The 23116-nt window shown below is 51.8% G+C and overlaps 1 protein-coding gene across 4 annotated transcripts in view; it reads right to left on the minus strand.

Moving 5' to 3' along the window:
- Positions 1–23116, minus strand: part of NINL (ninein like) — a 132178-nt gene that overhangs the window by 40178 nt on the left and 68884 nt on the right. For all 4 annotated transcript variants that reach the window (XM_081833289.1, XM_081833288.1, XM_081833287.1 and 1 more), the window contains exons 9-16: positions 21096–21232; positions 19632–19772; positions 14040–14214; positions 12839–12949; positions 12133–12213; positions 5606–5735; positions 2483–2592; positions 1159–1487 (exon numbers count right to left, since the gene is read on the minus strand). In XM_081833289.1, coding sequence (XP_081689415.1) covers positions 1159–1487; positions 2483–2592; positions 5606–5735; positions 12133–12213; positions 12839–12949; positions 14040–14214; positions 19632–19772; positions 21096–21232 — 1214 coding nt within the window. The remainder of the gene's footprint in view (positions 1–1158; positions 1488–2482; positions 2593–5605; positions 5736–12132; positions 12214–12838; positions 12950–14039; positions 14215–19631; positions 19773–21095; positions 21233–23116) is intronic.

A 23116-nucleotide genomic window follows, 5' to 3' on the forward strand; every position in this document is an offset into this window, starting at 1 on the left:
ATGGAGTCCAGGGAGGGAGGAGCACCCACAGACTTGGGGGCCAGTCTGGTTCTTTCACAGCACATCCTACGTACTCAGGCTAACTCCAATCACTGAGCCAAAGGGGAGAGCGCATCCCACCCAGGTTGGAGGGCATAGTCTCTATATAAAGGCTGTCGACATCTTGCAATCAGGGGGTGACTGAGGCCACATGCACTCAGCTCCAACACCGAACCCCACCGAGCCCTACATAAGCCCTCTGTGAGGAGCACGGTGCAGTGGGCCACTCCACTGTGACCCATCCGCTCAGCCCTGGGTCAACATATGCTGGTGTAGTCATCCCCTCCTGAACTGGATGGGTCCAAGACTCCCCACAAGACACGGAGGGGCTGACTGACCAGCGCCATGGCTAAGATAACTAGTCATTTCACTCTACCAAGTCAGACCCACTCGACAAGGAATGAACACATGGGTATTTCTCATGTCACTATGACACTGTTTGACACAAAATGCCATATCCCAGTTTTCCAAATAAATCTTTCCTCTCCTTTGCTCACACCTTTTGGCCTTTCCAAGAACCTCACCAACCCAAATTATTTGTCTTTCCCATTGTTTTAGGGGTTTTAGACCTTCCATCCATCTGCTCATGTGCTAGAAAATTAAATGAGATATTAAAGGAAGATTAAAGGAAGAACATACTGCCCTTTGCAAGTATGAGGCAAAATTCTACAAGGAATTTTAACTCTTAAGCTTTAGTTAACAGATATTTTTAATACGAAAGAACAATCCTTACCTGATGACCTGTTCTTTCTTTTTTTAAAAAAATATTTTATATATTTATTATTTTGGGGGGGTAGTGCGCTGTGAGCACAGGGAGGGGAAAAGAGAGAGGAAGACAGAGAATCTCAAGCAGACGGCACTGAGCATGAAGTCTGATCTGGGGCTCGATCCCGTGTCCCTGATATCATGACCTGAGCCAAAACCAAGAGTCTAACACTTAACTGACTGAGCCACCCAGGTGCCCCTGACCTGTTCTTTCAATGCTCACCTACCTGCCCTGAAAAAAAGCACCCCGTTAGCAGGTACTATAATTCTGAGCAGTTTCCTGATGCAGTTTCAAATCTGGGTTCTTGGCAAGAACCCCTAACTGTAAGACCCTGAAAGGACGCAGTGCCTGACCTGACTCGCTGCAGCTCGTTCCGATGCCTCTGGTGCTGTCCCTGCTCCGGTGGGTCCTGCTCTCGGGCCAGCCGCCCGGCTGGGCCAGATAGTGCCTGAATGCAGCACTGCCCCAACCCCGCCCTCTCCGGCAGAGGGCCACAGGCCGCCCGCTGGAGCTGGTCCTGCAGGCCTCGGATGAGCTCCTGAGACTTCCCGAGCAGCACCTCCAGGTCAGCCCTCCGGCACTCCAGCACGTGGACCTCAAGCCTGAAGGCCTGCTGCATCTGCTCCCTCTCCTTCGTGAAGTCTCTCCTCATCAGCTCCATTTCCCTCTCGTAAGAATTTACCTGAAAAGAGAAATGTGAGCAGTGTCCATCAGGAGGTCCTGAAAATGACTTACTGGGCAACACAACACAGAAATACCAGACTTCTAGGCACAACACCCAAAGAATGGTGGCCCAGACCCAAAGCAGTGCACAGGCCTGTGAACAGAAAGAGCGGCGCTAAGGACAGTGGAGCCCCTCCCAGGGCGCAGTGTGGCCTCGGGCTTCCCTTGTCTCCCATAACCTTCACAAGGGCCCCCGGAGGCAGGTCCAGCAGGTGGGGAACGGAGACTGGGATCACGTTAGGCCAGGCGCCTGGCCAGGCCACCTGGAGGGCAGATGGTGGGACAACTGAGAGAACTGGGGAGCCTTCATGAGACCAGGGGTGGCTCTGAACATCCTCCAGCCCCCAGGGCACGGCTACTGCAGGAGTTTCCAGCTAATGCATCCCAGGGAGCCCAGAGGCACAAGCACAGGACAGGCACTCCCACCTTGCTGCTACTCTTACGCCTGATAACAAATCGTGGAAACAAGTCGTGGACATGTCTCTTAACAAAACCCCACCACGATCTGCTAACAGAGCAGAAGACAAGTTCATCTAAAAAGACAGACTCAGCCAGGGTCCTGGTCACAAGGCCACGGAGTACCCCACAAAGGGCAATCCCAGGGTCGCATCAGCTTAGAACACAGATGGGAGCTCTGATTCCCTGATGGCAGAGTGGGCAGCAAGGTCTGGCCTCAGTGCGACGACCCCTATGACACTTGGGTACACATAACCCCACTCCCTCCCTTTACTGGTCATTCCTTATCTCCTGCCTCCTTCCAAAGAAGGTGTGAGGCAAAATGTTCATTTTCTTTACATTTCCCCACAATCTCCTGTCCCCCTGAGCGGGCTTCCTAAGGGGCGCAGGATCTAGGACACACGTGTGCATGCGGAAACATGCACGGCCGAGCAAGGCTTTCCAGCACGCAGCAGGAAGCTTCTTTGTGTCCCTGTGGCCGCCCTCACTCCCCCTGACCTTGGTCTCCAGCTGGATCTTGAGGTCTTGGCAGTGTTCCTTCACCTGCTCCATCATTATCTCTGTTTCTAAACTCACTGGAATGGAATCACCAACAAATGAGATGATGCCTGCAAACAAAGAGACATTCCTGTTTCTGTCCTGCCGAGGATGCCGTAGGCCGTTCCCAGCCCTCCGATCCGACATTTGGCCAGCACTGAGTATTCAGCCTAGTCATCTGCTACCATGCCCCTGACCACGCACAACCCTCCATGGGCCTTTTCTGCAAGAGGAATGCTGTGCTGGCAGAGACAACCAACCCTCGTGGGTTTCCACAAGCAATCTACTATGCTTAGCTCTCAAGGTAGGAGCTCTTCAGAAATCAGCATTCCGAGTCTTTGCCAGAACACACATTACCCAAAGATATAACCAGGAGGCTCCCTGCAAGATCTGTCAGGCCCTTGGATTCCCTAAAAGATGCTGTACATGGTACGTTTACTGCCCCCTGAATTCTGTTCCTCGATGATGCCAGGCACACAGAGGGACTGGGAAGACCGAGCAACGAGTGTGACCTGTTGCAGACAGTCAGTGCTTTACGATGAGGCACTATGAGCCTCATTTTTTCAAGCTTTTTATTCTAGCTATGCCCTTTTCTTAGAGACTTTATGTTACTTACTACTACATGATAATAACATGGGTTTTCAATATGTTAAACACAGTAAATACTCATGGAGTCAAAGTTCTGACAGATCACAGGACAGAGTACATGAGTGACCCCTTGTTCCAGAGGATTCTCCTCACTGACCATGTCAGACGTCCTTGCAGCTCATTTTGCGAGGTGCCTGTGGAACTGCAAGCACCCCCCGGGGCACCAGGCATTTCTGGTGCTACTGAGTAACATGCCAAAGGGCTGACTCAAAATGTGAGTTTTGGCCACTGCTCAGGTTTTGTGCTGGTCTGGGGCTGGGGAAGTGAAGGGAGATGACACACGCCTTAACGATTTGCCATGAAAAAAAACGACAGAGTGAGGGCCATGGGGCCGAGAGAAGTCAGGATAAGCACCTCAGGAAAGCAAGCAGCCGATGCCCTGTAAACCGGAACTGCCACCTGGTTCTGGCCAAGTAGGCCCAGGTGCACGAGCAGCTGGTAGGAGTGGCTCCACCTGGAAGTACTGAGGGCAAGGCCGCCAGGACCCCACAGCCCTTCTACCAAAACTCCCCTGTGGCAGCAGAACCCTCCTCCTTTGAAGGGGCAGACGGGACTTCTGTGTTCAGATGGAGGGTGGTGGGGGGGCAAAGGGGAGGAGAAAGGGCCCTGGTGCGGGATCAGTGATGACACAGAGGCTGGGGCTGCCTTCTGGTGCCACAGTCCAAGGTCTTCTGGACAAGGGCCACCCAAGGTATGGGTCCCTAGCTCTGCTGATCCCTGGGTTATGGTTGGCAGCTCTTGACAAGGGTCCCATGTTCCATGCATCCCACACTCCTCCAGGGACAAAGGGAGGTAGCAATCCTCTCCCCCTTCCCTGTGGCCAGGCTGCCCACCTGGCCATGTGTAACACTAATCTGGGGATGTGATGTTGTCCGGTGTGCTGGCCGTACCCCAACACCTCCCAGCTGAGGACAGTCAGGACAGCAGGTCTTGGAAGTCATCAGACTCCACTAAAGAAGATGCTGTGAGGGGATCCCCTTAAGGGACTGAGGAAGCTGGACCCAGTGCACAGAAAGCCCCACTTGGTTCCCATGTTGGCTCTCTTAGGTACAAACTTTATTCTTTTTTTTTTTCCCAAGATCTCATTTATTTTATTTGAGAAAAAGAGAAAGAGGGAGAGGGAGAGAGACCATGTGCAGGGGGAGGGGTGGAGGAAGAGGGAGAGAATCTCAAGCAGACTCCGTGCTGAGTGCAGAGCCCAAGGCTGGGCTCAATCTCATGACCCTGCAATCATGACCTGAGCCGAAATCAAGTTCTAACCGACTGAGCCACCCAGGTGCCCCCCTTTTTCCTGTTTCATTAGGTAAACAGCTTTAGGACAATATAGGAACTCTGACTGCTCTAAGGGTTGTAGATGAGAACAAGATGCTCTCTGAGGGGCTGACTCTGCTGTGGTACATGGTCAGTGGAGGTAGCCACGTGGCTGGGGGCGGGGTGGTCCCGGTGGTCCCCACAGGCCCCTCACCAGCAGCGGTGCACATGGAACCGCATGCAGCATGTAAATTTGCATGGTGCCCACCCCATGCAACTTCTAGGAAAGGTGGCAATCAGCCAAACCCACCCTGTCCTCCAGAAGGACCATGGAAACCTGAAGGACAGCTGTGGCATCTGAACCCCACCCCCCAATTCTAGTCTCTAGAAGGAGCCAATAACTGCGCCTCTTCGTGCCTGGAGCTTGTCTCAAACCTCACAGGCTGAAGAGTTAAGGAGCGTGAAGCTCTGGTCTTTATTGTCAAGTAACTCCTTCAGCATCAGTGCTGTGCACAGGCAGGTGGAGCCGGCCCTTCCAGGGTGCCACAGCCACACCCCACCTCGACCCTTTCCACACCATCGAGGGAGTAAACATCAGCCCTGTCTGCTGCAGTCCACATGAGGCCTCTGTGAATACCAGGAGTCCCTGATACATTTTACGCATTTACCTTCCCTCTGAGAGCTGTCACAGACCCAAGACCAGACATCGTGCTCTGAGCAGGGCTGGGAGACCACCACCCTGCTCACTCCCAGCCTCCCCTCTCCTCCCTTCCCTCGATGACTATGTCCGACCCCTGCTGAATGCTCATCCTAGGGCATCTCTCTGGATCCTCCCCATAACCCAAGAGGCCCACTAGGACATGCCTGTCCTGAGGTCACTACCAGGTCATCATAACCTTCACCACTCTACCCAAATGGTAAAATCCTTACCATCTTCCTCCCTTGGGCCTCTGGGTATTGTCCCTGGCCTTGGGTTACAGGCCCTTCTCCCACATGTGGCAGTCCGAAGGGCATGTGATCCCTTGGAGGCCTGACATGCCGGGCAGCTGGCCCCCCTCCTGCAGAGTCCCCCGGGACCAGGGGGAAGCTTGTGCAGTGGGGGAAGATAGACACCCCCTGCCACCAGCCTCTGCTCTCCCACAGCAGGAGCGCACAAGCTGTCACCTCCTGGGACTGGGCTCCTACCTGCTGGCCCGTGTCCAGGGGGCAGCCGTTCCTCTGGCTGTGCGTGGGGCCGGCCATGCCAACTCGGGGGCAGCTGTGCTCGCAGGCCTTCCAGTGCAGCCTGCAGCTCGTCGTTGCGGTCCTGCAGGTCCTGTGGGGTACAGCCAGACACCCCCTGCAGCCAGTGTGGCCACCTGAGGGGCGGTGAGGAATGGGGCAGTGTGGAGCCAGCCCGCTGAGGGAGCAGTCAGGTGTCAGGCCCTGACTTCCAGCACACAACGCTTAAAACTGCATTCCTGTTTCCTAAGGACAGGTGAGCCAAATGAAAGCAGGGGCCACTTCTCGACCTTCTAGTACCCTGCACCACTTTCGAGCACTCGATATTCAGAAGGGGCTCAGAAAAAAATAGTGGAGTGGAAACTGAAGAGAAATGTAGAAAATACAGAGAACCATTAACAGCTGAAACTCCAGTGATGTTGTGATGTGGGTGTGAGGCAGCAATGTCCTGGGATGTGTCCTGGGATTCTTTCCTCTGCTGCTGTTGAATCTGCAAACGGTTCTTTCTACAGCTACTGAGCCAAGAGGATACCAGGTGCTTCAGACCAAGGGCTACAGAACAAAGATGATCTTACCAAACAGAAAGGATGATGTCTGAGTGAGCACGCACACTGGGGGAGGTGGGGGGACTTGGTAGGTGGTCATGAAAGCTTCAGAGGAAGGGCCTCATTTGCAACCAGTGTAATTCTGTCCACACGTGAAAGAAACACATCTCAACAAGCACACCTGGTCACCTGATTTTTAAACGGCTAGAAAGGGTAGAGTTTATAGCCACTTTCTCAGACGGTCCCACAGCTAGCACACCACAGCTGTGTGTGTTGCCATGTCCACTCCTGACTCTGGGTCTATGTCCCCCCGCCCTGGAAGCTCAACAGGCCCCTGTCTGCCCCAGCCTGCAGGATGGCAGAAGTGATGCCCCGTCTTCCAAGGGTGCAGCTTCTAGCCAGCTTCTCCTTTTGGGATAGCCCCTCTAGCCAAGACCACATGGACACCCGGCACATCCACAAGCCTCCACATCCCTTGCTGGTTTTTTAATCCTATTTGAGTTTCCTTTCCAGGCGGCTCTCATTGAGTAGACCTCATCTTCCCAAAACTGTTCCTGAAGGCCAGCGCCTGGCCTGTGGCTGCATGCCCCTGGAGAAGGAGCCTCTCATTGGCAGTTCTAGGCAGTGGGAGAAGGGACGGGTTCTGCACAGATCTCACAAGAAGCGCAGATTCACACAGGGTCACTGTACCTCGTTCAGAATCTCCTAGACAAACATACAATTTTCCCCATGGAGGAAGCAGTTCTGTCTGGGGGGAAAGGGCAGGGCAGAAAGTAAGAGCTTCGGGACAAGTGTGCAGAACAGAGCGTGGACCCCGTGGTTCCTGACACAGCCTGTGGTCACTGCTGCTCTAGCCCTGGGATGTCTAAGAAGGCAGCACTCAGTGCATAGGCCACCAAGCATCTCAGGTGCGGTGAGTCTGAATCGAGGTGTGCTGTAGCCTAAAATCTACACCGAATTTCAAAGACTGGATCCAAAAAAACGGATATAATGGTAACATTGTAGAAATATTGAATTAAATAAAATGTTATTAAAATTGATGTCACCTATTTCTTTTTACATTTTTTTTTAAAGATTTTATTTATTTATTTGACACAGAGAGACACAGCGGGAGAGGGAACACAAGCAGAGGGGGTGGGAGAGGGAGAAGCAGGCTTCCCGCTGAGCAGGGAGACCGATGCAGGGCTCGATCCCAGGACCCCGGGATCACAACCTGAGCTGAAGGCAGATGCTTAACGACTGAGCCACCCAGGCGCCCCTCTTTTTACACTCTTTAATGTGCCTATGGGAAAACTTAAAATTACATGTGTACCTTGTATTGAGTATTTTGAAAACATACACACATCCCACAAATCCAGCAGCGCCAAAAAGCAGGTTTTATTAGGTGTTATGCAGGGCATAGACTTCTCTGCTTGGAGGACACAGCAGGGAGCATCACCAGTTCTAACTGATGAGGGTGACATGCACCATCCTGGGCACGAGCCGTGGGCCCCAGCTCTACACAGAGGGTGTCTGGTGGGGCTGGGGAGCCAGGCACCTATTTCCACAGGGACTCACATTTACTTGGGGTGCCTATGGGTGCCAAAGGTACTACTGTACCAGCCAGGAAAGGCAACAAGTCCATTGCCGTAATTCTGTAGTACTAAGGGTCTGAGGGGAGGGTGGGACTTCAACAGCAGCACTGGGAAGCATCAGAGAGGAAGGGGGTGCCAGCAGGCTGGCTGGGCCCAAGTAAGCACACATGTAAGGGGGGGATGAAGAACCACCCAGGGACGGATAATGGTGGGGACGTCAGTTAGGGGTTGGTGTGTGTGTCAGTCCATTTGGGCTGCTATCACAAAATACCACAGACAGGGCTTATCAAGAACAGAAATTTAGTTCTCATAGTTCTGGAGGTTAGAGTCCATGATCGAGATGCAGACAGATTTAGTGTCTGGTGAGGGCTTCCTGGGTCGGAGATGTCTTTTCTTGCGTCCTTACATGGTGGGACAGATGGGGGAGCTCTCTGGGACCCCTTACGTAAAGCACGAATACCTTCCACTGGGCTCCACCCTCATGACCTAATGACCTCTCAAAGGCCCACCACATCCTAACACAGTCACATTGCAGGACTAGGCTTCAACACATGAATTTGGGGACACCCAAGCATCGCATCGGTAACTGAAAATGCAGAAAAGGAAAATGTGCATTTGGGGTTTCTGACCAAGGACACGCTCCTCCATTACAATGTCCACCTAAAGCAACAGCAGAAACATGAAACCACAGAGAACTCTGATTAACATTTTACACTCCCCTTTAACCAAAGGCAGCCTCACCAAGGAAATGGAGAGAGCTGAAGGAAATGACAAAAAGCTAAAATGACAGTTAAGTAGAAAGAGGATTTGGCAACAAGGGAAAGCATGGTTTCCTTGCTAACAAATATCCTGGTCACAAAGTACAGGGAAACACCGAGCAGTGACTTTGGAAAGGCTGGATGATGCCCTGCAGGGAAGGCTGAAGGTTGTCTCTACCTCCGGAGACTGACTAAAAACACCGTCAGCCCAGAGGCAGTGATGCTCCAGTAGCAAAGAGCAGAGAAGCAGGACTCCTCTGGCTCACGGGAGAATTCCAAGGGTCAGCTGATAGGTATGGAGTGGGTGCTGGGCTTGGGAAAGCATCATTTGGCAATCACTGTGGTAAAGACTGAAGTGGACACTAAATCCGGGGAAAATTCTGATGAAGAGCAGGATGTTTATGTGGTCTTTACGTGTCTCCCCACTGACTGATCATTAGTTGCACTGGAGAAAAAAAAAAAAAAACAACCCAGTAATTATACAGTGGGGAAATTAGGTAACACCTTGACCAGGTGATCAAAAATTAACATCACCTATGCTGTCCCGCTGAGAACACCTAATCTCAATTTAATCCAAAGGAAATATCAGAAAAAGACAAAATAAGAATGTTTAAAGATATCACTTTAAAAATACCCATGTCAGGGGTGCCTGGGTGGCTCAGCTGTTAAGTGTCTGCCTTTGGCTCAGGTCATGATCCCAGGGTCCTGGGATCGAGCCCCGCATCTGGCACCCTGCTCTGCGGGCAGCCTGCTTCTCCCTCTCCCACTCCCCCTGCTTGTTTTCCCTCTCTCTCTGTGTCTGTCAAATAAATAAATACAATCTTAAAAATAAATAAATAAAAATAAAAATAAATTAAATTAAAAAATAAAAATACCCACGTCAGAGACAAAATCTGTAGGAAAGTGCTGTAGACTGGATGTGCCTTCCCTCCACCCCCAATTGGCAGGTTAAATCCTCACACCCAAGGAGAAGATTTTGAAGGCGTTGGGGGGGAGTGGGGCTTTGGGAGGTAATCAGGTCATGAGGGCGGAGCCTCATGAATGGGATCAGTGCCCTTGTGTTAGAGACCCCAGAGAGCTCCCTTGAAGGCAGCTTTCAGTCTGTCCCAGGAAAAGAGCTGTCACCAGACACTGGGCTGGGCCTGACCCCCAGGGCTCAGGAAATTTCTAGTAGAAGCTTCTGCCTAACTGTCCATCTTACCTTTTAGGAACTAAACTCCTAGAGCCTTCTGCCTCGCTGTCAATCTTACCTTTTAGAAACAAACTAATAAACTGCTGGAAAGGAAAAAGCAGCATCTGAGGAGGCCCAACTACAGATGAATCAGAAAGTGCCGGAAGTGACCCATAGTTACCTCAGCCTCATTATAATGTGAAAATCTCCCTCTGAATATTCATCCCAAGCCCTAGTAAAAGGAGCCTGCTTTCCCTTGTTTGGCTGTGTTTTAATTACTCCCAACCATCTCCCTGTTACTACAAATAAAGTGATCTTGTGAGGCAGCTCCACTGGGGTAGTCTCTGTAATTCACTACTTGGGTTCGAGAACTGTGGGAACGAAATCTCTTGTGGCTCCAGTCTATGTCGTTTCTGTTACAGCAGCCTGAATGGTCTAAAACAGAATGTTTCATGACAACTAAAGGCAGCATCTGACCCTATGCTGGATCCTGTACTGCAGGGGGAAAGGCTCTAAAGAACACTGTTAAGTTAACTAACAAAACTGAAATACGACCAGCAGGTTAAAGTATTGTCTCAGCGGGAATCATGAAGTTACTAAGTGTGCCACAGTTAGGCAGAATGGGAAGCGGGGTCTTCAGGAAGAAAAGCCCAGACTTCTGGCTTTTGCACATTTCTGTAGTGTAAGTAACTCCCACCATAGCTGATTTCAAGCTATCAAAGATTTAACAAGAAGCTGGCAAAACTCCTGAGCACTAAACAATCAACTCTAGCGCACCTGCACACCTCTGCAAGGTAGGAAGACTAAGCCTGTTCTTCGGAAATGCGCACTGACCTGCTGAGGGATGGAGTGGCCCCATGATGCATGTCAATCCTTCTCAGATGTTCAGAAAATCACTGTGTGATTTTCCACACACAGCACACAAGTGAGCAAGTATGCAATGAGCACACAGAGTAAGATGTAAACAACAGGTGAATATGGGCAAAGGGCATCCAGGTGTCCCTGCCACTGTTTTTACTTTTGTAACTTCATGTATTAGAAATTATTTTCCAATAAAAAGGTTTTTTTTAATGCACTAAATGTAAGTTTGAAACAACCAAAAATAGTAAAAAAATGGAAAGACCAATTTCTAAATAAATGGATTAACTAACACTAATATGTACAATATTTCTGATGTTTCAAAAAATCAAATTTGAAGAAGCAGAAGTGAAATGATAACAGTTCTTTAAGTAACAGAGTCCTGTGAGAGAAAGATGGGGTTTATGCGTGTTTGAAAGATCCAGTGCACTAAAGTAATGTATTAGTTGATGGTTAGTTACAGGCTCTAAATCAAGGCAACAAGCTTAAAGCGAGGGAGGAAACATGACATGTCACTGCAATCCAACCATCACGACAGACCCCCAACCCCAACCCAGCATATGCCCAGGAGGAGGTTTAGGAGGAGGGTGCCACAGCTGACCACACACAGGATTTTCAGAAGGGCACCCTGGTATTCAGGGTTTGGAGTGGAGGAAAGAGCAGGGGGCAGGAAGCAGTAGGTCACATTACACTCCAGAACAGCATGCACTCACCTTTATCCTCTGGTGTTGCAACGTGCAGCAGGAACAAAGTCAATTCTGACTTTAATTTGGAGGGAAATCATTAAGAAGTGAATTGGCAATAGACCCTTAATATCACACAATAATGTTTTAGCTGTTGGGATCCTGGGTAATTTTAAGAGTGTAACAGGGTCATGATATGTTTCAGCACCACTGACGTGGTTCATCACCTAGGCCTTGCTCTGTGGTGTCTCTAACTGAATGGATGATCCCTGGTAGGTGTGGCTACCTGCATGGTGCCTTCAAACACTGAGGGGGGCTTCAGAGCTGGTGCCAGTCTCGCACCCTTGGCCTGCCCTGGTGGGGCTGAGCACGGGCACCACGTAGGCAAGTTGGGTCCCCTCTCCTTATGGAACATGAGACTTGGAGGTCCCGTCAGTAGAACACAGGCCGAGATCAGAAGCTCCACCTGCTCTGCTCATACAAGGATGCTCCTGCTGACCTTCTACCATTCATGTGGAGGCCAGGAATGTGGCCCGCCATGAATGACAGGCCGCTCCTAGGCAGGAAGGCGAAGTACAAGGCCTGCACACCACTATCCAGGTCTAAACCAGTCAGACCCTGATGACCTGCACCACCCACCGTCTCATGGGCTCCATACCCTGTTCTTAGCAGGCATGGCTACAAGAGGGCTACATGGCCTTCTGGCACCAGGCAGTCTCTGGAAGGCCAAGCTCTTAGTACCCTCCCCAGCACCATCGCTCTTGCTGCAAAGTGGGCTGGGGGTGTGTGGGGCAGGGGTGCATGAGGGCTCCATGCACCAAAGACAAGAGCAATGGTCCCAGGGCAAGACAAAGGCAATGTGATGGCTCAGGATGGCAAAGGGGGTTGGGTGGGGCACGTACCCGGCACTTGAGCTCATACTCCTTTAAGACCTCCTCGAACCGCTCCTCCTGGGCCAGGAGCTCTGTGCTCTGTGGCTCCAGCTAAAAGTCAGACCCACACAGGAAAATGACAGACAGGACCTCAGGCCAGGTAGAATGTGTGCTATCACCCTCTCATGTTCCTCCCACTAGGCTCAGCATCTCCAAGTATAGCCTTCCATCCCCCCTCCTCCTCCTCCCTCCTCTCGTTTAAAAGATCTCAAGGCAAAAGGATGCTCTGAATTTGTGGAAGGTGGTCATACTCCCAACTGGAGCCTGGGGTGCATTCCTGCCTCAGCTGCCTGGGACACCCCCTGCCTGGACTTCTCTGTGCAGCACTTCTCCTCCCCTTCTTTACTCTAGGTGAAGGGTAGGGCCAGATGGGGGCACCTCATGATGGACATGGAGCTCTCCTCTGTGCCCCTCACCGCTGAGAACCCATCACAGGGGTCTGTGCAGATGGCACTGTCACTAAATGTTCAGCAGGCATGGTGTCACCAGGGTGTACCAGTACCCCTGCACTGGCACAAAGAGGAAGGAAACAGAAGGAAAGTTGCCCTGCTGATTTTCTCTCCATTCTAGAATTGTAGTAGGAAACAACTGAATTCACTCAGCTATGTATTCTTTTTCAAGTCCCTGACACTTTTTACCCAGGACCCAGAGACTCAGAATCAGCAAAAGGACTTGCCTTGTCCTTCAACACAAACTCCAGGTCATTCTGCAGTTTCAAGACCAGCTTCTCTGATTCCGAAAGCTTTTCCACAACTTCAATAATCTCCTTCTGTAATCGACTGTTTTCCTACAAGACACAAACCAGCAGTTTGCCAGGCTTTGGGGGTGAAGAACAGAGCTGTGGGCAGCCTGTCTCCCCTCTGCGTCAGAGATTTATTCCCAGCAGCACTCACCATCAAGGAAGAAACCTGCAAATGCAACGTGACTGGTGCTCACTGCCTTGGCACCTGCAGGGGAGTCTGTGCTGGGGACCAACCCACAGAGCCCCTCACCAGTGCTTGTTGCTTTCCCCACTGCCCCTTCTTCTCCTGGCCTGAATGCTCAAGAAGGCCATGAGTAACACAAGAGGCTGGGGGCAATTCTTTCTGAGCTGTTGTCTAAACGAGGTATTGGAAACTGCACCCTCACAGCTCAGATGTCCCCCAGGGGAGGAAGGCCGTGCCCATTGACACAGGAAACAGTTCGGGCAAGGACACAGCTTCTCCCCCAGGGAAACAGAGACCAGGCAGATGTGGAAAGAATCTGCAGGCTCTGCGTTAGGAGAGCAGGAGGAAGGCAGGAGCACAGGAGGGACCAGGGGACATGGGGCCAGGGGACACCTCACTGGATAGAACCAAATGTAGGGTGGCTGTGGGTCTCAGGACATTCACCAAAGCCCAGAAAACCCCGTTTGCTTCAGGCTACACACCCAGGACTCCAGCAGGGTGGGCTTTAGGTTTTGGTCTTTTGCTGACCCCACAGATGTTCTGGTCTCCGGTGGCGGGGGGAGGGGGGATGCGGTGCACCAAAGCTGGCTGCTGCTGACCCTCTCTGACCACTGTCCCCCTGAGCCAGAGCAGAGAGTAAGAGCCCCACAGGTCTCAACCTGTCCTGCTGGCCCCATGACCAGAGAGAAGGCAGGGGCAATGCCTCTTGTGGAAAAGCCAGGACCCCTTCTGCTTTGGCCGAGAAATGTGCCATCTCTGTGGCTGCAGCCAACGTTCCTCAGTTGGAAATCCCAGGTGTTTCCCTACCATGGAAATGTAAACTTTAAGATTCCTAGGAGGTATTCAGTCCCTGACTAGGAAAATGTGGGGTGAGGGGGGATGAACCCTCAGGCGACCTCCATTCTGTCATTCAGGGCAGGATGACCTGGGGAGACACTGTTCCCCACCTACCTTCAGGGCGAGGGTCAGCTTTTCCTGGAGGCTGACCTCCTCGGCCCGAAGGCGCTCCAGGTCCTTCTCCAGCACAGCCCTCTGCTTGCAGGTCTGCTCCCAGAACAGTTCACGCTCCCTCTCCACCTCGGACCGCAGGAGGCTCAGCCTTTCCCGGTACCCCTGCTCCAGGTGTCTGCGAGGCACACACACGGTATGTCATGTTGGGTCCCAAGGGGCCCCCAGGCCCATACTGACCCCTGCCTCTCCAGGGATATCTCCCGGGCAACATAGCCTTTCTTCCCTGGAACCTTCCTGCCCGTAGCACTTGGCCACACTGTCTGGGACTCAACTGTTCTTGCTCGACAGATGGGGTCAGTGAACCTCAGCTAAACTGCACATGCTGTAAGGGCACGGGCCCTCCTTTAAAGCCCCCCTACCCTGGGCCTGATGGTGGATGCCCCCCTCCCCCGAGGGCTAGGGGAGGTGACAAGGGAAGCCAGCAGGTCCCTGGAGCCTCTGGAGTGAGCTAGCCAATGCTCTCTGTGGGTAGACCTCTCTGATGCCCTCTGCCTTTCGGCCACCTCTCACACCAGGGCAGCCTGGATAACCAAATGTGTACCGAAGTAAGCCTCTCATGCAGGACCCAGGCAACAAAAAACTTGCGGACGGTGAATCCCAAAGCAATCAGAGGAGAAGGTAGGAGGAGGCATTTTCCCCTCTCAGTTTCTGCCTTCTCTTTCCTAAGAACCATTTCTATCAGCGGAAAAAAGTGCCAAATGTTAGTTTTATTTATTTTTTTAAGATTTTATTTATTTGAGAGAGAGAGTGGCGCACACGCAAGAACAGGGGGAGGGGCAGAGGGAGAGGGAGAAACAGACTCGCTGCCGAGCGGGTAGCCTGACATGGGGCTCAATCCCAGGACCCCAGGATCACGACTTGAGCCGAAGGCAGATGCCCAACCGACTGAGCCACCCAGGCGCCCCCAAATCTTAGTTTTATCACTGAAACAGTTGTTTAGCAAGATTTCTAAAACCAAGTCCATCTGGACTGAAGATGAGTGAAACTCGTAACTTCATTCAGCAGAGAGCTTGGTAATGTTAATAACTCAGCAGAGAACACCAGGGGTTTGCCCTCAGGCCCCTCCAGACAGTCTAGACTTTCTCATTTCAGAACTTGAAGAAAAGAACACCCAGCAGGAAAGGAGATGGAGAAAGGGCAGCTGTTACTTAGGGGAAAAGAATAAGACAAATCTACCTAATGTAACACTCCACAAACCTTTGGGGTAGTTTTAATTTGATCATTATCACTCCATTCTTTAAAAACTTTAGAAATATCCAACAAAAGAAAAATGGACAAATAAAATATGGCAGATGCACATAATGGGATGCTCTGCAGTCATCACAAAAGCATATATGATATGATATCATTTTGTAAATAATTATGTGCATGGAAAAAAGAAGTGAAGGACATAAACGTCAGAAGTGATAACCTCTGGGTGAAATTTCTGCTTTTATTTTTACTTTTACTTGTATTTTCTACAATGTACATGTATCATTTATTACTCTTCTAATAAAAAAACCTAATGCAGCCGTAACAGCTATTTCTAGAAACTCCTGATAATGCTCCATTACTCATGGGGCAAAATCCTAACTCACAGGGCCTTCATGGATTCCTTGACCAGATCCTCAGACCAAGATAAGGCTTTCAAGTTTGTGATTCTCTGACCCCAGGAAAGACATCATAAAATTCTTCCCATGTGCTTGGGAGAGAATCAAGCCTAACATGCCGTGACTGAAGCAAATCAGTTTTCAGTTACTTAAACTGATCATCTAAAATCAACTTACATTTAGCTCTTGGACATAATTCTCTAAAAAGTTTTCTCCCTTGAACAACATTAACCAAGGGCTGGCAGGTGACAGTGCAGGGCAGATGGAAAGATCATGTGGGAATCGGGCTGCTCCAGAGTCTAGACAGGTCCCTGTGGGCCCCTCCTGCCCCACAGTCCCCATGAGGCTGCGACCCAAGGTCTCAGTAGCACCAGAATCAGTCCTGCTCCTGCTCAGGGGGGGATCTCAAGCCTCTGACGTTAGTGGTGAGTCTAACAACAGACCCATGCTGTTAGAAGGGCCATAAGGAGGTGGGGGAGGCACTGAGAAAGGAAAAAGTGTGTCAGCAATCCCTCTGTTGTCTTCTTCCAAGGTTCCTTCAGTTCCTAATTTTTAATGAGAGTCTCACTCTCTGGAAACCCACGCTGACCTCACACCCTGTTTTGTGAGGTCAGGGAGCTAAGGAGACTGTCAGGTGAGCAAAATCATACATTGGCAGCTGCAAGAGCCAGCCAGTTAAGCATTCTAATTCCACCCACAGGAACTTGCTCAGTAAGAAGCGCTCAACAGGGAGGCTTTACCGCTGGATGCTACAAGGGAATCAGCTGAATAGAGACTGTTGATTGCTGTCAGGAGCAGAAACAAAATGCAGTTATTTCTTAACTAAATGCTCCTTTGTGATAAACACCGCCGCCCATGTTCCACACTGAGATAAGGGGGGCTAAGCAAGGCCACAGCCAACGCATCCATGCAGAAGTCAAGGTGTCATGGCTGGACTCCCGACCCGGGCTCCACAGCCTTACTAACACCTCCTTCCAGTGAGACCATGTTTATTTATTTTCTCAGGTTTGACTGGAAGTTATTTTTGAAAATTTGGGGAAAGGATCCTTACGTTTTGGTCTCCTGAACATCACCATTATCCTGTGAGAGTCTTTCATGCAGAAACGATGGAAATGAGTATGCATGTGTGCAAACTTGTACACACATGCACTCTTCCACACCACGCCCACACACACGCGCTCTTCCACGCCACGCCCACACATGCGTGCTCTTCCACACCACGCCCACGCGCGAGCTCTTCCACACCACGCCCACACATGTGCTCTTCCACACCACGCCCCCCACGCATGCTCTTCCACACCACGCCCACGCACGCGCTCTTCCACACCACGCTCCCCCACGCATGCTCTTCCACACTATGCCCACACACAGACGCACTCTTCCACACTATGCCCTTGACGCCATCCCTTGCATACTTCTTCTCCACACCAGGCAGAGGTAGGTGTGGACTTCCACTGGTGAGCAGACCAGAATCTCAGCCTCCTGCATCTGGCCTTCCCCAGCCTCCCCAGGAAGGAAAGAGTATCCCAGGCCTTTGGGATTCCAGAGGCCTGGGGACTCAGATGTGTGGCCCTGCTTGGCCCAGAGCATGTTCCCCCCACAGACCAGTAGGGACAGCCAGTACCTTCCTTGGAACCCCTAGTACACGGGTCCTATGGGAGGGTGAGCCAGTGGGACCCTCACGTGCTGACTTAGGATGGCGGTATGTGACTCCAGGTGAGCCGAGCCTGGGAAGTGACAAGCTTTCTACCCTTCAGTGCTCCTCCTGCCTAATGGTCTGTTTTCTTACACTCAATACACAGCAGGCCAGGGCCTCATGCTCTTTTTTTTTTTTTTTTTTAAAGATTTTATTTATTTATTTGAGACAGAGAGAATGAGAGAGAGAGAGCACATGAGAGGGGGGAGGGTCAGAGGGAGAAGCAGGCTCCCTGCCGAGCAGGGAGCCCGATGCGGGACTCAATCCAGGGACTCCAGGATCATGACCTGAGCCAAAAGCAGTCGCTTAACCAACTGAGCCACCCAGGCGCCCGGCCTCATGCTCTCTTATCTCAAAGACAGCATAAGACAAGGAGACAGGAGACCTGGCTTCAACTTTTAGTCCACACTGTGATTGTGGGCAAGCTACTACACTGCTGTAGGCCTCAGTTTCTTTAGCTGAAAAATGCGGCGAAAATGGCCTATGGGGTAACTGTGGCTGGTGAGTCAGGACACCCAGTGCACAACAGGAGCACAACACAGCACAGTTTCACAGGCTGGAATAGGCTCCTTCCTCTATAGAGGGCCAACCGGCTCCTCAACCTCCAGACCTCCGGCTGCACAGTGAAGGTGCCCAGCATCTCTGGTGAAGATGAAACGGGCTCTTGGTCTTCAACCCTACTGTTCAGTTGGACACAATCAACTGGTCCTGTGTGACCATGAAACCAGCCCCCCCCACCCGCTATGGCCATGTTGCGAACCTCGGAGCCCCAGGAAAGCTGGCTGCACCCCTGGGTGCCTCCAATCCCTCCCGCTGTGAGCCATGAAGGTGAGGGCTTTGTAACTGTGACCGTGACAGTCCCCACACATGGCAGGAACAGGCCTTTTTTGGGATGGTGCTCAGAAGCCTGCAGTAAGGTGGATGGGGGCAGGTAAAAGGTCCTGTGAAGGCCCGTACACTGCCCACCGAGGGCCATGTATGCGGGGACTTCATGTACGTCATGCCACAATATCTGCAAACACTGCCGGCGGGGCTGGTGTGAGGGAAGTGTTTCCTTCAAATGCTACAACCACACAAGACAGTGAGAGGCAACATCCCAGAGGTACAGGAATGAGATGGCTGGTCACAAGCTCTCAGACATGTGCTCGCTGAAGCCATGTACGCCACCTGAGTTCTTGCTTCTCTTTGTCATACATTTCATGGAGGCCCATGCTCAGCTAACCCACAGGCATGAGATACCAAACCCCGCTGAGGGCTCAAACACACTGACTGGTACCCTCCCGTGCAGAGGACGGTCTGTCACCATTCCCACTTCACAGATGAGGAATCTCAGGGGCTCCGTCCACCCACGATCACAGCAAGGGCTGGTGAGGGAGAATGAGGTGGGGAGGCTGGTAGCCTCCCTGTGTCCCCATTACCACCACTACTGAGAGCTGAGTACAGCACACTGGTTTTTCCACAGTGCACACCCTTTGCTATCCTTGAGGGGACACCTCCAGGTGACAAAAGCTTCCAGAAGGTGAATAACCAGCTCAGCTCTGCCAGCTAGGGAAGCCTAGCATAGACTGCTTCCCACAGGGGGGTGAAAAGCCCCTCCTCTGCTTGCCCCAACCTGGGAGATCCTCAGGGGCTGGATTTCTTCACATTTTGGTTAATAAACCACAGAGGTGGGTTTTGTGTCCATAAAAGGTCAGAAATCCTTCCCTCTGGTCTGTCCAGCCACCAACCCCACCAACGGAGCAGACCATTCCATTGTACCTCACAATGCCTGGAGTCAGGTTTCGGGCTCTGGGCTCCTTCTACCATGTCAGGCTCCTTTCATCAGGCTCCAAAATCATTCACCAGTCCTCTTTCAAAACATTCATCCATGTCACTAGCCATAGGCACACACAAAAGACCCAGGTTAAGTAGGACAGACCCCATAAATAAAGTAGAAAATAGGAATTTTCCCTGTAGCCCACAGGCACACTAGCTGGATGCCCCTGCACATGTCCCATCATAAAGAGCAAGGCTGCTTTTTTAAATGCACCCCTCTTCTTTCAAGAAAGGACATCCCCAGAGGTGAACCTTCTAGATTTCTACTGGCTCAGGTGAAACAGGAGGGCCTCAGCTCCACCATGTTCATGACCATGGCCTCACCTAGTGGCAGCCCCACATCCACCACCCACCGGTGGCCAGGGTTGGGAAATCACTGCCCAGCTGCTAAGGAGCTGCAGTTCTGGGCTTGGGTATGACCACAAGACCTACTGGATCTTCTTCTCCGTGAGTTGCTCTAGGGCAGAGTGACAGTCATCCATCTCTTGCACAAACTCCAGGTTCCTCTTCTCGGCTTTCTCCAGGTCCTGCCTCGCCTTGTCTCGTTCCCTTGCCATCTGCTCCACTTGCCCCCTGCCACAGGAAGGAGACAGGTTCAGATGGGGACACCTGCGCTGGGCCCAGCAAGCCCTGTGTCTGCATGAATGATTAACTGGGCGCTGAGCATGGGCAGTGCTGTGCTCTGACCTCACTGCCACCACCAACCATCTCTTAGAAGTGGTTTCCAGAACTACTATGCCCTTTTTACAGATGCACATACTGAGAGAGAGGCTAAATGACCTGTCAAGGAAGGTTTCTAGAAAGTTTCTGAACCAAGGAAGTCTGAGCCTAGAGCCTTACGGTGTGCCACACCTCCAGATGGCCCAGAACAGGTGAGAATTTACCCATGCCCCCTTCTGTCTCCTCTCCTAGGGATCCCCAGCACCAAATCCGGGACTAGATACATGAAGGGGAGAAGGCTGACCACCCATCATCCTGCCTTGGTCACACCCCGACACCTGCAGCCTGACATCTAGGTGAGTCACCCAGAGCAGGCCCCACCTGCAGCTCTGCACTCACCCCTGGCACCTGCCACTCTGGTGACCGTTTCTCCCCCTGAAGGAGCATGGAGATTTTCTCCCTCTGCCCTCCCAAGGCACAGTCTTTCTGTGGTCCTATTTGCAGAGCTGCCTGAGGTCAGAAAGCTCACCTGTCAGCACCTAATGGGATGCAAAGTCTTGAGGAGAGAAATCATGATTTCTTTTCTGCAGCTTTGGAACATCAATAAACACAAAAATGATCTTTACACCAATCTGCTGTCCCGATGGCCTGAATACTCTGCTAATCGAAAGCTGAACCCAACTAAAATGGAACACATTCTCGGCCCCCATCACTTTGCTCTTGGTGACCATGCTGAGGAACACTTTGTTCTCTCCTGCCAGCCGCCCCAGCTCAGGAGCCCTCTGCCTGCTCTTGGAACACATCCCTGCCAACTGGAGGATTTCTGCCTCTGCACCCAAGAGCTCAAGTGTCAGCAGGATGAGTGTCAGGTTCAGATGCCCCCTTGGAACCTTCCTAAAAGGGGCTAAGGGAGGACCTTGACATCAGTTTCTAAGCTGCTCAAGGCCAGTGACCCTGAAATTTTGTGGCTGTAAAAGCCCAAGCAGCAAGCCCCCCTCACATCACACACGGGGATGTCACTCGAGGCACAGGGAGTGCTTAGCTCTTTCCTGTCCCCCCAAAAGTGCCCATTTCTAAAGGAGAGCCAGTGGGAAAGGTGGTGTCAAGCCCCCTGCCCCCTGGGACTGGCTTGGGATGGACAAGGGCAGGATGCCCATTTCCCAGGACTGCTCCCCACCCAGCAGCCTAGCCAGCTGTACCCACCTCCCCCACCACCCAACCACACTGGGCTCTTACTGGCGGAAGCTCAGCTCCTGGCGGTAGCAGGCCAAGGCCGCTTGCTGAGTGGCACCACCAACCGTCATGAGCTCGTTCTCAAGGGCCCAGGTCAGCTCCAAAAGGTTCACCTTCTCGTCCACACTGAAGTCGAGACTCTGGAAATAGCAAAGCCCGTTGGGCAGGAAAGGATGTGTGGCTTCTCCAAACACTTCCTGGCTTTCCTAAGAACAGGCGAGGCCCAGATCTGCACTGTCCCGTAGGCACCACCTGCCAACTTTTCTGTCTGTAAAGTCTCTGCCTCTGTCCCCACTCATCTTATGGATATGGATGTGACCCAGGCTGGACAGAGACCCTCTTCCTGAAAAGGTAACTGACACAGAAGGGCATGTCCCAAGCAGAGGATGTCAGGGGGATTGATAGGAGGCCGGGGGAGAGGCCTTTCTCCCTGTGAGATAATGTGCTGTATGGACCCTGCTGGCCCTGGAAGCTGCATGAGGAGACCTGGCCTGAGCTCAGTGCCACCAAGAAGCAAGCAGAGGAGAGATGGAAGAGAGCCCTGACAACACCCCTGGGATAACTTCTTCCAAGTTCCTGCCCAGGTGAGCCCCTAACTCTGCTTAAGCCATTTAGAGTTGAGTTTTTATCATCTCAAGCTAAGAGAATCTCTGAAATATGTGTACATGTGGGTAGAAAAATGATCTGACAGATGAGCCATGGCCCAGCACTCCATAGAGTGGAGCACTCTTTTCCCCTCAGGATTTTGAAAATAAGAGAATAAAACAATTTATATGTATTGCACCACGTAATAATAAACCATACCCGTATACCCCTCTGCTCAACTGACAATAACAACACTTGCTGCGTTTGCTTTTTTTGTGTTGTATTCTTGACCCCTGCTTCTTTCTATGACATCACAAAATCAGTTATGCCCCAGTCCAGAGGCAGGTACTGTGTCAGGGCCTATAGAGAAAGAGCCACAGCACTCCCAGATCACACATGGGAATGAGGCATGCTCCCTTTTTTAACTTATACAATGGAGACTTGATTTTCCACTACCCCCCCACCTCCCATAGCACTTCTGAAGAGAAATGACGTCAGGGTGAAGCGTATGGAGTAACTGGGAAGCTCAAGCTGTTATTCCTCAAGTACAGATGGCCCAGCAAATCATGTACCAGACAGAGGGCACAGCAGCAGCTTTCCGATCAAGAAGAAAGGAGTCATCAAAAACCACATGGCGTGGGTAGGAGCCAGCCTCCAAGACAGCCCCGTGCCCCTTGCCTCCTGGCATCCATACCCAGGTCCTCCCCTCCCACGTTGAGCGGAGCCAGCCCATGTGACCCACAGGGTACTGAGGTGACAGCGTAGGGCTTCCAAGGCTGGGGTGTGGAAGACACATGCCTCCTCCCCACTCTCTCTGAGATGGTGCTCCAGGGAAGCCACTGCCCAGTTTTGAGGAAGCTCAAGCAGCCCAAGGAAGGGGCCATGTGCAAGAAATGGAGGCCCTCCTACTATAGCAAGCATCAACCTGCCAGTTTGGACATGGCAGCTCAGCCCCAGTCAGGCCCTCACAAGGCCTCTGACCAACCTCAGGGGAGACCCTGGGCTAGAACCACCCACTACACAGTTCCTAAATTCCTGACCCACAGAAGCTGCTCCAGACGAGAACCATCACTGTGTGTTACAGCGTAATTCAATGGTGATTTGTTGAGGAGGGACAGATAACCAATCCTCGGCCTCCTCACAGAGCATTCTCAAGGGCCTGGATAAGAAGCGCCCTGAAATGGCCAGGGGTCTTGAGAAGCTGGGTACGTCCAGGCAGAGGTCTCACCCAGCTGGGTGCTTCCTTCTCAACAGAAAGGCCTTTCTTTTTTAGTCACAATGTGCTTGGTGCTCTTGGCAGGGCAGCAGCCTGTGGCCTGACCACCAATGTCACAGGTAAGCAGTTTCTAAGAGTGTCACGGGCAGGAAGGGGCCTGACTCAGCATGCCAGGACCACTTGCCCCACTTGCTGGTGCTCCTGCCCTGGCTTTGTGTGCACA

This window comes from Leptonychotes weddellii, chromosome 10, assembly GCF_054177405.1.
Source record: "Leptonychotes weddellii isolate Sample4059 chromosome 10, ASM5417740v2, whole genome shotgun sequence".
Lineage (NCBI taxonomy): Eukaryota > Metazoa > Chordata > Mammalia > Carnivora > Phocidae > Leptonychotes > Leptonychotes weddellii.